This window comes from Caretta caretta, chromosome 9, assembly GCF_965140235.1.
Source record: "Caretta caretta isolate rCarCar2 chromosome 9, rCarCar1.hap1, whole genome shotgun sequence".
Lineage (NCBI taxonomy): Eukaryota > Metazoa > Chordata > Testudines > Cheloniidae > Caretta > Caretta caretta.
The window spans coordinates 49,650,850-49,663,521 of NC_134214.1; the positions used below are offsets into that span (position 1 = coordinate 49,650,850).

The 12,672-nt window shown below is 43.3% G+C and overlaps 1 protein-coding gene across 3 annotated transcripts in view; it reads right to left on the reverse strand.

Moving 5' to 3' along the window:
* Window positions 1-12,672, reverse strand: part of EHHADH (enoyl-CoA hydratase and 3-hydroxyacyl CoA dehydrogenase) — a 49,557-nt gene that overhangs the window by 12,216 nt on the left and 24,669 nt on the right. For 2 of the 3 annotated variants that reach the window (XM_048863745.2, XM_048863746.2), the window contains one exon: window positions 4,896-5,237. The exons of the other annotated variant lie outside the window; for it this stretch is intronic. In XM_048863745.2, the coding sequence (XP_048719702.2) occupies window positions 4,896-5,237 (342 nt within the window). The remainder of the gene's footprint in view (window positions 1-4,895; window positions 5,238-12,672) is intronic. 3 annotated transcript variants of the gene reach the window in all.

The following is a 12,672-nucleotide window of genomic DNA, read 5'->3' on the forward strand; positions in this document are numbered from 1 at the left end:
ACTCCTCAGCCATGATCTCTCTTGAGCAGAGACCTATGCTTCACTCCCTCCCTGACCAGGCATTTTCCAGGCTGTACGGTTCCCTCCCTGCATTGTAATATTCCCAGCAAGCCAGAGTGCCTAAACATGTCAATGTCTGTGCTTTGCTTTCTATCTGAAAGGTATGAAAAGTTGTAATTGCCAGTAGTTACAATTTACCACACAACTCTTTCTAAGCACACACATTTATTCCTAAAGCATTACAGTGAAAACAGAGGTCACCCCAACTCCAACCTTAAGCTCTGGTAGGTGTCAGTTCTTCCAGTCCTTCCACAGAGGTTGTCCCCTCCCCTTTGAACAGAAGATCCTGTCCATTTGCTAGATCAGAAAGAAGGACCTGAGTCAGATTAAACTCAGGCTATTTATCCAAAATTCCTTTCTTTGCTGGTCTCTGGAGAATCCAGTTTGAACTAGTATATGCGAGCCTCTCCAGGTGGTGGTACTTCTCTGGAGATGTTGCAATCTGAATGAATTTGCCTAATGACCCCCATTTGTTCTTAGTTCCTGGAGGAGCTGTGGTTACTCTCCCTCATGGAATTACATATAATCCCTCCTCCACAAAGATACATAAACTGAATTCAGTAAGATCTCCCAAAGATATTGTAGGAAATTGCCATTTCTGTCACAGTTGTAATATATTTAGACTCCTGTAAGGCATTTGATTTGGTACCTTACACATTTAGATTAAGAAACTAGAATGATAGAAAATCAACATGGCACATTTCAAATGGATTAGACTGGCTAACTGGCAGGTCTCAAAGTGTAATTGTAAATGGGGAAAGATCATCGAGCAGGTGAGTTTCTAGTGAGGTCCTGCAGGTATCTGGTTTTGGCCCTATACTGTGTAACATTTTTATCAATGACCTGGAAGAAAACATAAAATCATCACTGAGAAAGTTTGAAGATGAAGCATAGATTTGGGGAGTGATAAATAATGAAGAGGATAAATCACTGATTCAGATTGATCGGGATTGCTTGGTAAACTGAGCGCAAGCAAACAGTATATATTTCAATACAGCCAAATGTGAGGACAAACATCTAGGACAGTGGTTCTCAAACTGTGGATTGGGACCCCAAAGTGGGTCATGATTCCATTTTAATGGGGTTGCCAGGGCTGCCATTAAACTTGCTGGGGCCCAGGGCTGAAGAAGCTGAAGCCCCAGCCCCACCACCTATGGCCAAACCCCAAGCCCAGGGCCGAAGCCTGGGCGGCGGGACTCAGGCTACAGCTCCCCCCAATCTGGGTCTGAAGCCCTTGGGCTCCCCCCTCCTCCCCACGCCTGGTGCAGTGGGACTCAGGCTTTGGCTCCCAGCTTGGGGCAGTGAGACTTGGATGGGCTCAGGCTTCAGTCCTCCCTCCTGGGGTTGTGTAGTAATTTTTGTTGTCAGAAGGGGGTCGCGATGCAATGAAGTTTGAGAACTCCTGATCTAAGAATTAAGAATGTAGGCCATCCTTCAGGATGGAAGACTCTGTCTTGGGAAGCAGTGACTCCAAAAAAGATTTTGGGATCATGATGGATAATCACCTGAGCATGAGCTCCCAGCGTGACACTGTGGCCAAAAGGCCTAATATGATCCTTGGATGCATAAACCAGAATCTCGAGCAGGAGTACAGAGGTTATTTTACCTCTGAATTTGGCACTGGGGTGACTGCAGCTGGAATAGTGCATCCAGTGCTGGTGTCCACAATTTAAGAAGGATGTTGATAAATTAGAGAGGGGTCATGAGAATGATTAAAGGATTAGAAAACATGGTTTATAGTGAGACTCAAGGAGCCCAATCTGTTTAATTTAACAAAGACAAAGTTAAGCAGTGACCTGATCACAGTCTGTAAGTACCTACATGAGGAACAGAAATTTGATAATGGGCTCTTCAATCTTGCAGAAAAAGATCTAACATGATCCAGTGATAGCAACTTGAAGCTCAACAAGTTCTGACTAGAACTAAGGTGCAATTTTTTAAGTGAGGATAATTAGCCATTGAACAGTTTACCAAGGGCTGTAGCAGATTCTCTATCACTGGAACTTTTAAATAGAAATTGGATGATTTTCTAGTAGATATGCTCTAGGTCAACCACAGCAGTTAGACTTGAAGCAGGAGTCACAGTTCAGGGCAACTGCACCAATATTTCCCCTCAGGATTCCAGCACAGGCACCCAATCTCAGGCTTCCAGCTCCTCAGCTGCCTTTCCTGGGTGGAGACAGGTGTCCCACTCCTTTCTGACTGGGGTATTCCCAGGATGTACAGTTGCCAGCCTTCACTGTATTATCCCCAGCACAGTCTGCCCAAACAGACCTGCTTGGTTTCTCTTCAGAGACAGTTAATAGGTGTAGTTGCTACAGTTGTAAGATACCACATGCCACTTCCCATGCAAGCCTGCTATATTCGTAAGGTAACAAGCCTTACAGAGAAAATATATTAAAAAACAATAAAAAGAACATACATGCATGCTAAAAAGCTTATCAGAGTTAACCTCACTCCTAAAATGCGCTCTGGCAAGAGCAGTCCTTCAATACCCAACCCAAGGGGGATTCCTTGTGGTTACAAGTTAATCACAGCTTCAGCTCAGAACAAGCATCCAGCCCTTCCAACCCTACCCTAAGGATGGGGGCTCTGCATGGTCCTGAAATCCTGTCCATTTGCTGGATCAGGGAGAAGGCCCTGAGCCACTTAAAAACCAGACTATGTATCCAACCCTTTCTTTCTCAGTTGGTCTCTGGAGAAACCAGTTTGAACTAGTAGATGTATATCTCTACAGAGGGTAGCTTCAAATGGTTGCTAATGGAGGAAGTACATTAGCATCCCCCTTCCCTACTGGAGAAGGTACATACAATGCCACAATAACACATACACTATTATATTTTTGATACAATGTACCCCAAAGGTGTTAACCCTCATTCAATAAGGTTTAATTTAACTCAGTAAATTTATCTTAATTCCTGAAGGTTTGTTCAGGATATTTCAGGATACTGTCAGTCTGTCACAGCAGGAATTAACTCAGAGAAGTCCAATGGCCTGTGCTATGCAGGAGGTCAGACTCCATAGATCACAGTGACCCCTTCTGGCCTTAAAAATCTATGAACCCATGAATTTCCATGAAGGAGTGTGTTTTTTCAAATGACTCATTTATCTAACTGGGATTTATCCCCCAAACAGCAGAGAATCTCAAGTCTAAGCTCTGCTTCCTGTCATCTATTCCTTCTTACAAAAATGCAAAATGGAGCCCTCCCATGTGTGATAGGACAGATAATATTTACATGAATTCAATCATTTTGCTCAGCAATGAATCACAAGACAGACCCAATAGTGCTCCATGCTGCTTGCATAAATGCCATCTCACCAGGGAAGGACCTCATGACAATTTAATACTAGCCTGTTGGGAGATTAATGTTTGCCAGATTTAAGTACAGTACTTAAAGTCCAAAGATTCATAAATGACCATTCAATATATGACATTAATTAACTCGGCAAAACAAACGAGAAAAAGGGACAGTTCAAGAAACACCATCTGTGGCTTCTTCTGGCAGAGATGAGCTTGAAGAGGGCTCAGAGTTCATTGCAGGAAATGAAGATCCTGTATATGATAACCAGACAGCGAAAAGCAGTGGCAACCTGACTGGATATCTCTAAAATTGAAATGGACACTTTCCCAGTTCTTTATTCTCGTCGAGCCATTTTACACAAAGTGTAGCGATCAACATGCAGAGCAGGAAGGTCGGTTTTTTTTTTTTTGTTTTAGTTTTTAGATCTGTGCAGTGCATCAAAGGGTTTTATTTAAATTGCACTTATAAAAATTTAATGAAAGCATTATCTTCCAGGGGGTGCAAAACGGCAAGGGTGGATCATGATGAGATGAAAGCTTCTTAAAATGCAGCTGTCAACAAAACATTTTTGTATTTATATATCCCTGACACACACTCACTCACTCTCACTCTCTGCACACACAGTCACAGATGACAAAACTGGATTAGAAGAAGAAGTTCATACAGATCTCTGTTTATAATATGGAATTAACTATGCTCTCAGGACAACACTATTTTAAAATGAAATTACCTATATATGGATATTAGGAAAAACTTTTTCACTAGGAGGGTGGTGAAACATTGGAATGCATTACCTAGGTAGGTGGTGGAATCGCCATCCTTAGAAGTTTTTAAGGTCAGGCTTAACAAAGCCCTTGCTGGGATGATTTAATTGGGGATCGGTCCTGCTTTGAGCAGGGGGTTGGACTAGATGACCTCCTGAGGTCCCTTCCAACCCTGATATTCTATGATTCTATGAACTGAGGATGAAGCTGTAGTTGAAGTGATATCAGGGTAGCTGGAGGTAGGAGCATACAGAAATGATCTGACACTATGGGATTAAGTCATTTAACCTCATCTCAGTCCTCACTAGCAGAGATTTACTGTTACAACCAGTTAGTACTAAAAGGTTTCCTTCCTAGAATATACCAATCTTGTGTATTCTGTTTTAACTTGGAAGGCTGGAGAAGCTCTGCCTTCATGAGAGCGTGTACCCCTGGAGGGTACATGCAGAGGCACTGATGCCTCCAGAGGACTCTTCTTCAGCCCTTCCATAAAAGGTAAGGTCTTACTGCAATGAGGCTTTTGGAAGGAGTGGGGAGTGAACTAAGGGGGAAGTTGTGCAGCTTCAGGACTCCAAAGCAGCTCCCAGAGCCCCATTGTAGGAAGTCATTCAAGACTTTCTGGTTTCCTGGGGCTGCCGTGGTCGCACAAGGTACCCAACATTATTCTATTGTTTCCTTTCCCAGCACTCTTGGGAAAAGCCATACCACTCCAGTTCATTTAGACTGGCATTTGCCATGCTAGCAAGCATAATGGATCTCACCAACTTACCTATCACAGCTACTTTCCGGATGGGCTGAGCTGAAGCAGTTTTCCAGGAAGCTCCAGAGGGTGTTATCCACTTCTGTGCTGCTCTCTGTGCGAAGAATGCATACTGCAGTGCTTTGGCCTGGCCTGAGGTCAGCAGGAGGTTAAACAGCTCTCTCTCCTTCAGAATTCCCTCTGTGAAAGGTAGCTGCACAGAGGCCTTGACTGCTTGGACACACATCTCTGGAGACAGACATCCCCGGGCCTGCTTTTTCACTTTCACAAGAACCTCACTGAGAATGGCATCCATGTTGGGCAGACTCTGAACTTGCTTCAGACTGAGTCTGCGAGGATTTAATGGCTGACCTGTGTGGGAGAGTTGAGAAATACAGTTACTGAACTGCCAACCCTACCATTTTCCTGGTAGACTACAGATTTTTGCCCCTTTCTACATGGAAAGTCAATGCCTCCTGCTGGTTCGGCTGCTGCTTGGCATGTAAAGATTTCACATGACACCGGAGAGTGATTTGTAAAACGTTTAAAACTCTTCTTCCATTTCCTGGCTTCTCTCACAATTGCGATTCTCCAAATGCACACTCCCCAGACGTTCCAGCAAGGCAAAATTCCAAGCAAGCGCTTCTCCTCAATTGCTGATGCTTGCCTATTCAGGAGCATAAACCACCAAGCATGCTGTATTCTCTGTCTCCACCTCTCCATTTCTCATATCCCTTTGCTATCATCCATTTCCAGTGCTGTATTAGTAATTGGTTTACAATTTACTTTGCTACTCAGACACATCCTAGTCAGCGGTCTGGGTCCACAGGGTGTTCATGTGAAAGATTTGGGAATGTCATTTGTTTCTGTATTAATTCTGACCTAACAGCATGAATTTCCCATGACACTTTTGGGAACATCCAACAGGATTACACCCTATCAGAGGTCAGTAAATGAATAGCCAAGGACAGTTTGTATCTACACACCAGCAAGGGGCTAATCAAAGAGTCCCACCAGTGCATGAGTTATTACAAGACACACTAGTTGCTATAGTGATGGCACAAAGGAATTTTAATTGACCAAAATAAGTTACATTTCAGGCACCCCCTCCAAAACTACAAACCCTGGAGCCACTGTTCAGGTCTTTATTCCATTTTTACTCACACAAACTCCTTGTGTTCTCAGGGGAAGTTTGCCTGATTAAGGATGGAGAGAAAAATAGAATAAGAACCTCAGGATCCATCCCATTCATGCTACTAAGGATTTACATGGTGCTTTACAGCATCACAGCACTGTACAGAACATTAAGTAATTAGCCCTTCCAGCACCCTGAGGGGTAATTCTGGACATTGCCACACTGAACACAACAGAGCAGTTCACGGTGGGCTACCACTCATGATATCAGCTCAAAGACAGGAGCAGTTATAGACTCACACCTGGCAGTGACCTCCTTGCCTGGTGCCCTGAGAAGCATATTAGTTCTGTGGTCTTCCACTGGAGTTTCTTGGCCCCTGCAGCATCAGCCCAACCACAGGAGAGCATTTGCTTCAGCGATTACTAGAATCTGCCCACCCAGCTCTTCCACTCTCATAGCATCATCTTAGCTATGACAGAGCTTGTGCAGCTGCCTTTCTGGCCTGTCAGCCTGAAGAGAAGGAAAAGCAGCAGAGTAGTGCCCACTCCATATTAGCTGCTGAAATGCAGAAACACTAGTGGAGCCATAATGGTAGCTCCCTAACTAGCCCATCCCAGCTCCAGTTCTTCTTTCAAGCCAATAGAGCATTTGAGAGAAATACTAGGCACATGATAGATTAATTTCCTGGGTATGAGGTAAGTTAGACAGCCAGGAAACAAAGAGCTTTTTTTTTTTGAAGTTCAAATTTGTTTATTGAAAACTTGTGAAGAATCCAAAAAGAGAAGGAAAAATACCTCCTGTGCAAGCTGCTCAGCTTTTCTTCAGAGTATATCTGGAGAAAGATTTCTGACTGAGATTGAACAGATTTTGGTTCAACCTTCCAAAACTGGATGGTTTCATTCTTCTCCAGCTTTACTCTTATTTATTCTCCTTTCCTGAATCTACAATTTTTACCTTCAAATCTGCAGTCCTCAATATCAGGCCATATACACAGTGGGTTTTCATCTGCTGATCAAAACTGTACTTTGAGATTTGTGGGTGGATCTGATAACTGAAAACAACTGACACTGATGAACCATACTAAGAGATTTTACATAAGATTTCTGTTGATTTGAGAAGGCCCTGGAAAGAGATGCTACCATATGCTATGGGAGACATTCAGCATAGCCCTCAGGTAGTGTCTATCACTTGTAGTTAGGAATATTGAGACTAAAGACCAGATGAATAAAGTTCCTTGCACTGGTGACAAAACATGAGTATTTAACACCCTGATAGGGGTGCTGGAACAATTTGTATAGTGGGGGTGCTGAAAGCCATTGAACCAAACTGCAAACCCTGTATATAATGGAAACCGCTTCAAGCCGGGGTGCAGCAGCATCCCCAGCACCTTAGTTCCAGCACGTATGCACCCTGATCAGATTATTATAACTCCCTACTTAGATTGTGAAATCTTTGGTATAGGGACCATTTTTTGTTCCATGTCTGTACAGAACCTAGCCTTGATTAGTCCTTGAGTGGGGCTCCTAGTTACTATCACAATAAAAATAATTGAAAACAATCAGCACGAGATTACTAACACAATGAGAAATAACCCAAATCCAAACCTGTGACAGAGAGACCAGCCCAGACCACCTCTGGCCTGGTAAGGAAAATAAGGGAAATGGGGACAAGGGCAGCATTGTCAGCCACAGCTACCCAGAGGGCACAAGAACCCTCAGTCAATGGAAGCTAAGAAAGATACACATTACCAGGAGCTATATTCTAGGTGGCACCAATTAGAAGCCAAGGACGTAAAATGTTCCAATCTGTAGAATATGCAACAATAATAACTATCATGCCATTGAAGTAAGAGAAATATATGCAGCCTAATTAGGTGCCTAAATTCTTGAAAAATTATTGGGCTCCATGTGCGAGACCCAACCCCGCAGTCTGGTTCCAGCACAATGAACTTCCAGACAAGGAACTGAAGACCAGCTGCTAAGATTGGTCCCTACTCCCCAGGCCAGCAGAGACAGGAAGCACATAAAAGGAAGGCAGTGCACCTAATCCATCAGAAGGACAAACGCCACCCCTTGCTCTCAATTGCCCACCTCTGATCAAGCCAGGAGCAACACTGGTTGGCTCAAGAGCGCAGTATGTCAATCCCTCTTTGTCTAGAGCAGTAGGCAGCCACAATAGTGAGCCTCAGAGAGGGATTGAAGAGAGGCAAGGCTATTGGGAATGTCCCCCAAGGATGGTTGAGAGATACAGTTGGTTGGTGCCTGCCTCCAGTGGTCACCATTCAAGAGTCAGGATCTGCCCAGTTACCCAGCAATCGTATCAGTGATGCCCATCGGCAACCTGCTACTCAGACAGGAAACACACATCACCACACTGGCAAATCGGCACTCAGGCTTTCCTCATCCTCTTTCCCAGCTACAGCCTGATGCCAGGAGGTGCTGCTTTGACCCAAATCTGCCTCAGGTTCTGCTTGGCTCCCAGTGCGGTTGGTCTTTGAAGAATATGTGCTTTCATGCACTGAGAGCAAGTGAATAGCCAAGTGACAGTTGAATGACTGAGATTGACAGAGCCAGAAGAGTACCCAGAAGTCACCTACTACAGGACAGGCCCAACGAAGAAAATAACAGAACGCCACTAGCCATCACCTTCAGCCCCCAACTAAAACCTCTCTAACGCATCATCAAGGATCTACAACCTATCCTGAAGGATGACCCATCACTCTCACAGATCTTGGGAGACAGGCCAGTCCTTGCTTACAGACAGCCCCCCAACCTGAAGCAAATACTCACCAGCAACCACACACCACACAACAGAACCACTAACCCAGGAACCTAGCCTTGCAACAAAGCCCGTTGCCAACTGTGTCCACATATCTATTCAGGGGACACCATCATAGGGCCTAATCACATCAGCCACAATATCAGAGGCTCGTTCACCTGCACATCTACCAATGTGATATATGCCATCATGTGCCAGCAATGCCCCTCTGCCATGTACATTGGTCAAACTGGACAGTCTCTACATAAAAGAATAAATGGACACAAATCAGACGTCAAGAATTATAACATTCAAAAACCAGTCAGAGAATACTTCAATCTCTCTGGTCACTCGATTACAGACCTAAAAGTGGCAATACTTCAACAAAAAAACTTCAAAAACAGACTCCAACGAGAGACTGCTGAATTGGAATTAATTTGCAAACTGGATACAATTAACTTAGGCTTGAATAGAGACTGGGAGTGGATGGGTCATTACACAAAGTAAAACTATTTCCCCATGTTTAATCCTCCCCCACCCCCCACTGTTCCTGAGACGTTCTTGTCAACTGCTGGAAATGGCCCACCTTGATTATCACTACAAAAGGTCGTCCTCGCCCTCCCTCCCCACTCCCCCCCACCCCGGCGCTCTCCAGCTGGTAATAGCTCACCTTAAGTGATCACTCTGGTTATAGTCTGTATGGTAACACCCATTGTTTCATGTTCTCTGTGTATATAAAATCTCCCCACTGTATTTTCCACTGCATGCATCCGATGAAGCGAGCTGTAGCTCACAAAAGCTTATGCTCACATAAATTTGTTAGTCTCTAAGGTGCCACAAGTACTCCTTTTCTTTTTGCGAATACAGATTAACACGGCTGCTACTCTGAAACCAGTTGAATGTCAATTTGATGGTGCCATCCAGTGGACACATTGTGCAATGCTGCTCTAAATTGGCAGCCGGGACCTTTATTTAAAAAAAAGAAGAAAAAAAAACCCAACCTCATGAAAGAACATTCCTCTTATAAATTACAGCTTGCAGCTCTTCAAGAAATTAATCTCTGTCTGTAGTTTTCAGTGTAGTCTCTGTTCCTTTCTTATCAGGGATATTTTCAGAAGTGAGGACATTTATTTTGGCTGCAAAAGCTAAGGCTTGAAGACTATGTTAATTTACCTGACCTGCCACACATCAGTCTTGATTTTCACTGAATAAGTAAACGTGGAGCATCACTTCTGTAGATGGTGTCTGTGTATTCTTATCCTTAAATACACAAAACTGTACCTGAGTGTCCTTCGCTAGGAACATTCCATAACCATTTGTGGATGAAGGATGTTCTTCTAACAGGTGGAGACTGTATAGACAATTCTGTTAAGCACATATTATATTAAACCAAGGAAGCCTTGCACAGTACCAGCCTATCACTATGAAATACGAAAGACTGAGCTTTAGCCACAAAATCTACAGCACTAGCAGACAGCAAAGCTCTGAAAGAAAATAATCTCCAAGTTGAATTTTTGAAACTGATCTTCCATTTACTTGGCTAAGTATCTGACCAAGTGTAGAAATTCTAGCAGTGCCACCACAAGTTATTTTACATAAGCAATTATCCAGCTTACATATGAAAAAAGGTTCTTCACCAGTCCTATCAGACAGCGAGCCTAGTGCTATATGCAAGGATAATGGACTCAAATCTTGGTATTTCCCATGCATCTTGGTTGTTTGTTCCCATAAAATACACGAGCCAATTTGGAAGCACTCACTGAAATTTGAGCTCATGAGTGCAGCCCAAGTAGCTGAGACAGCTGCATCTTTTTTTAAGGTGTTTGACACTGATGCTGCTGTTTTATCATAGTATGACGGAGAAGTAAACAAAGAACAATGTCATAAATCTATCCTATGCTTTCTCTGTCAGCTCATTCTTTCATCTTGATCAGGGATCATGCCGTTAAATAGTGAATTGACACGTTTTCAGATTTCAGTGTTCTTCAAAAAGGCTTGGTGGCAAATCCTCAGAGTAGGTGGGAAATCAGGGCTAACTTTGAAAATGCTGTCTGGGAAAAATGGACAGCTGAAACAGGTATCAAGAAAGCTGTAAGGAAAGAGTACATAGCAGTTTAAAAAGCCCTGAGCTTCTTGCTATGATTCTTGTTTGTTACAGTACTCATGCAGTTAATTCTGTTAGTCACTGAGGATGAAATTAAAGTACAGAAATGATCTGGTAATGATAGTAGATATGTAAATCCCAAAAGCAAATGGCATCAAGGAACAGAATGTTGGATGATTCATCCAGTCCTGAGGTTCTCCTCTGAGGTCATGCTGGCTTTCATCATTCTCAGTCACTGCACGATGCATAACTAACTTGTCACAGAGAAGAAAATAAGCATTCAAATGTCTGGGGGTTTTATCTGATTTCAAATAATATTAAGCTGAAAACCAGAGCATTTGCCAACTCTAGTAATGTATCTACCGAAGTTACATATCTCTGCTATAAATACTGGTATGGACCCTACACAGGGTCATCAACCTGGAGCATACTTCAGAGTGAATCCATTGCTTCTTGGAAAGACATTGCTGAGAAGGGTGATAACTTCTCCAAAAGATAGAGGAGGGACAAACATGGAACTTTCATCTAAAACAGGCAGGTGAGGTTGATGAGCAGAAGTTTCTTTGCCTTGCTTAGAACCAACAGCAAAGTATATTAACACATATCTCTAAGAGCTTTATATTTCCATAGAACTTGGTTGTCTGAACAAAAAAAGAGAGAGGAAGGAGGACTGCTTATGGAAATGATTGATTGTTGCTAAAGACAGAAATAAAAAATCTTAAAAATAACCTGAACACTGTGAGAGAGGAAAGTATCTATTGCAGGAGACCACTTCTGCCAGAGAGCTCTTGGACAAAATGTAGGTGAGAATGCTGCAACATATTGATCTTGAGCAAGAACGCATAAATTAAATAGTGTTAAAAATGGTACATACAGGCATCTAGAATTCTAGATTCACCCTTTGGACTATGCCAGCTTTTGTTGGCATAGCTCTTGGCACAAGGCCCGAAGGTCCACTAGGAAAGAGGCTGCAGCAGGGAAAACTGCCTGCAACCTTTTCTGTGCTGGGAAGAGGTGGAAGTGGACAAACACCATTCCAGAAGAAGGTGGGGTGTTGGCAGAAAAAGGCATGTGGCCAGGACAGCCAAGGAGTGTGTGGACTCAGTGCTTCCCAGCTTGGCTCTCATGTGCAGAGCTCCGGCAGAGTTCACAGAATCATAGGACTGGAAGGGACCGCGAGAGGTCACCTAGTCCAGTCCCCTGCACTCATGGCAGGACTAAGTATTATCTAAAACCATTCCTGACAGGTGTTTGTCTAACCTGCTCTTAAAAATCTCCAGTGATGGCGATTCCACAACATCCCTAGGCAATTTATTCCAGTGCTTAACAACCCTGACAGTTAGGAAATTTTTCCTAATGTCCAACCTAAACCACCCTTGCTGCAATTTAAGCCCATTGCTTCTTGTCCTATCCTGAGAGGTTAAGAAAAAACATTTTCTCCCTCCTCCTTGTAACAACCTTTTACATACTTGAAAACTGTTATCATGTCCCTTCTCAGTCTTCTCTTTTCCAAACTAAACAAACCCAATTTTTTCAATCTTCCCTCACAGGTCATGTTTTCTAGACCTTTGATCATTTTTGTCATTCTTCTTTGGACTTTCTCCAATTTGTCCACATCCTTCCTGAAATCTGGTGCCCAGAACTGGACAATACTCCAGTTGAGGCCTAATCAGCGTGGAGTAGAGCGGAAGAATTACTTCTCTTGTCTTGCTTAGAAAGCTCCTGCTAATACATCCCAGAATGATATTCGCTTTTTTTTGCAACAGCGTTACACTGTTGACTCATATTTAGCTTGTGGTCCACTATGACCC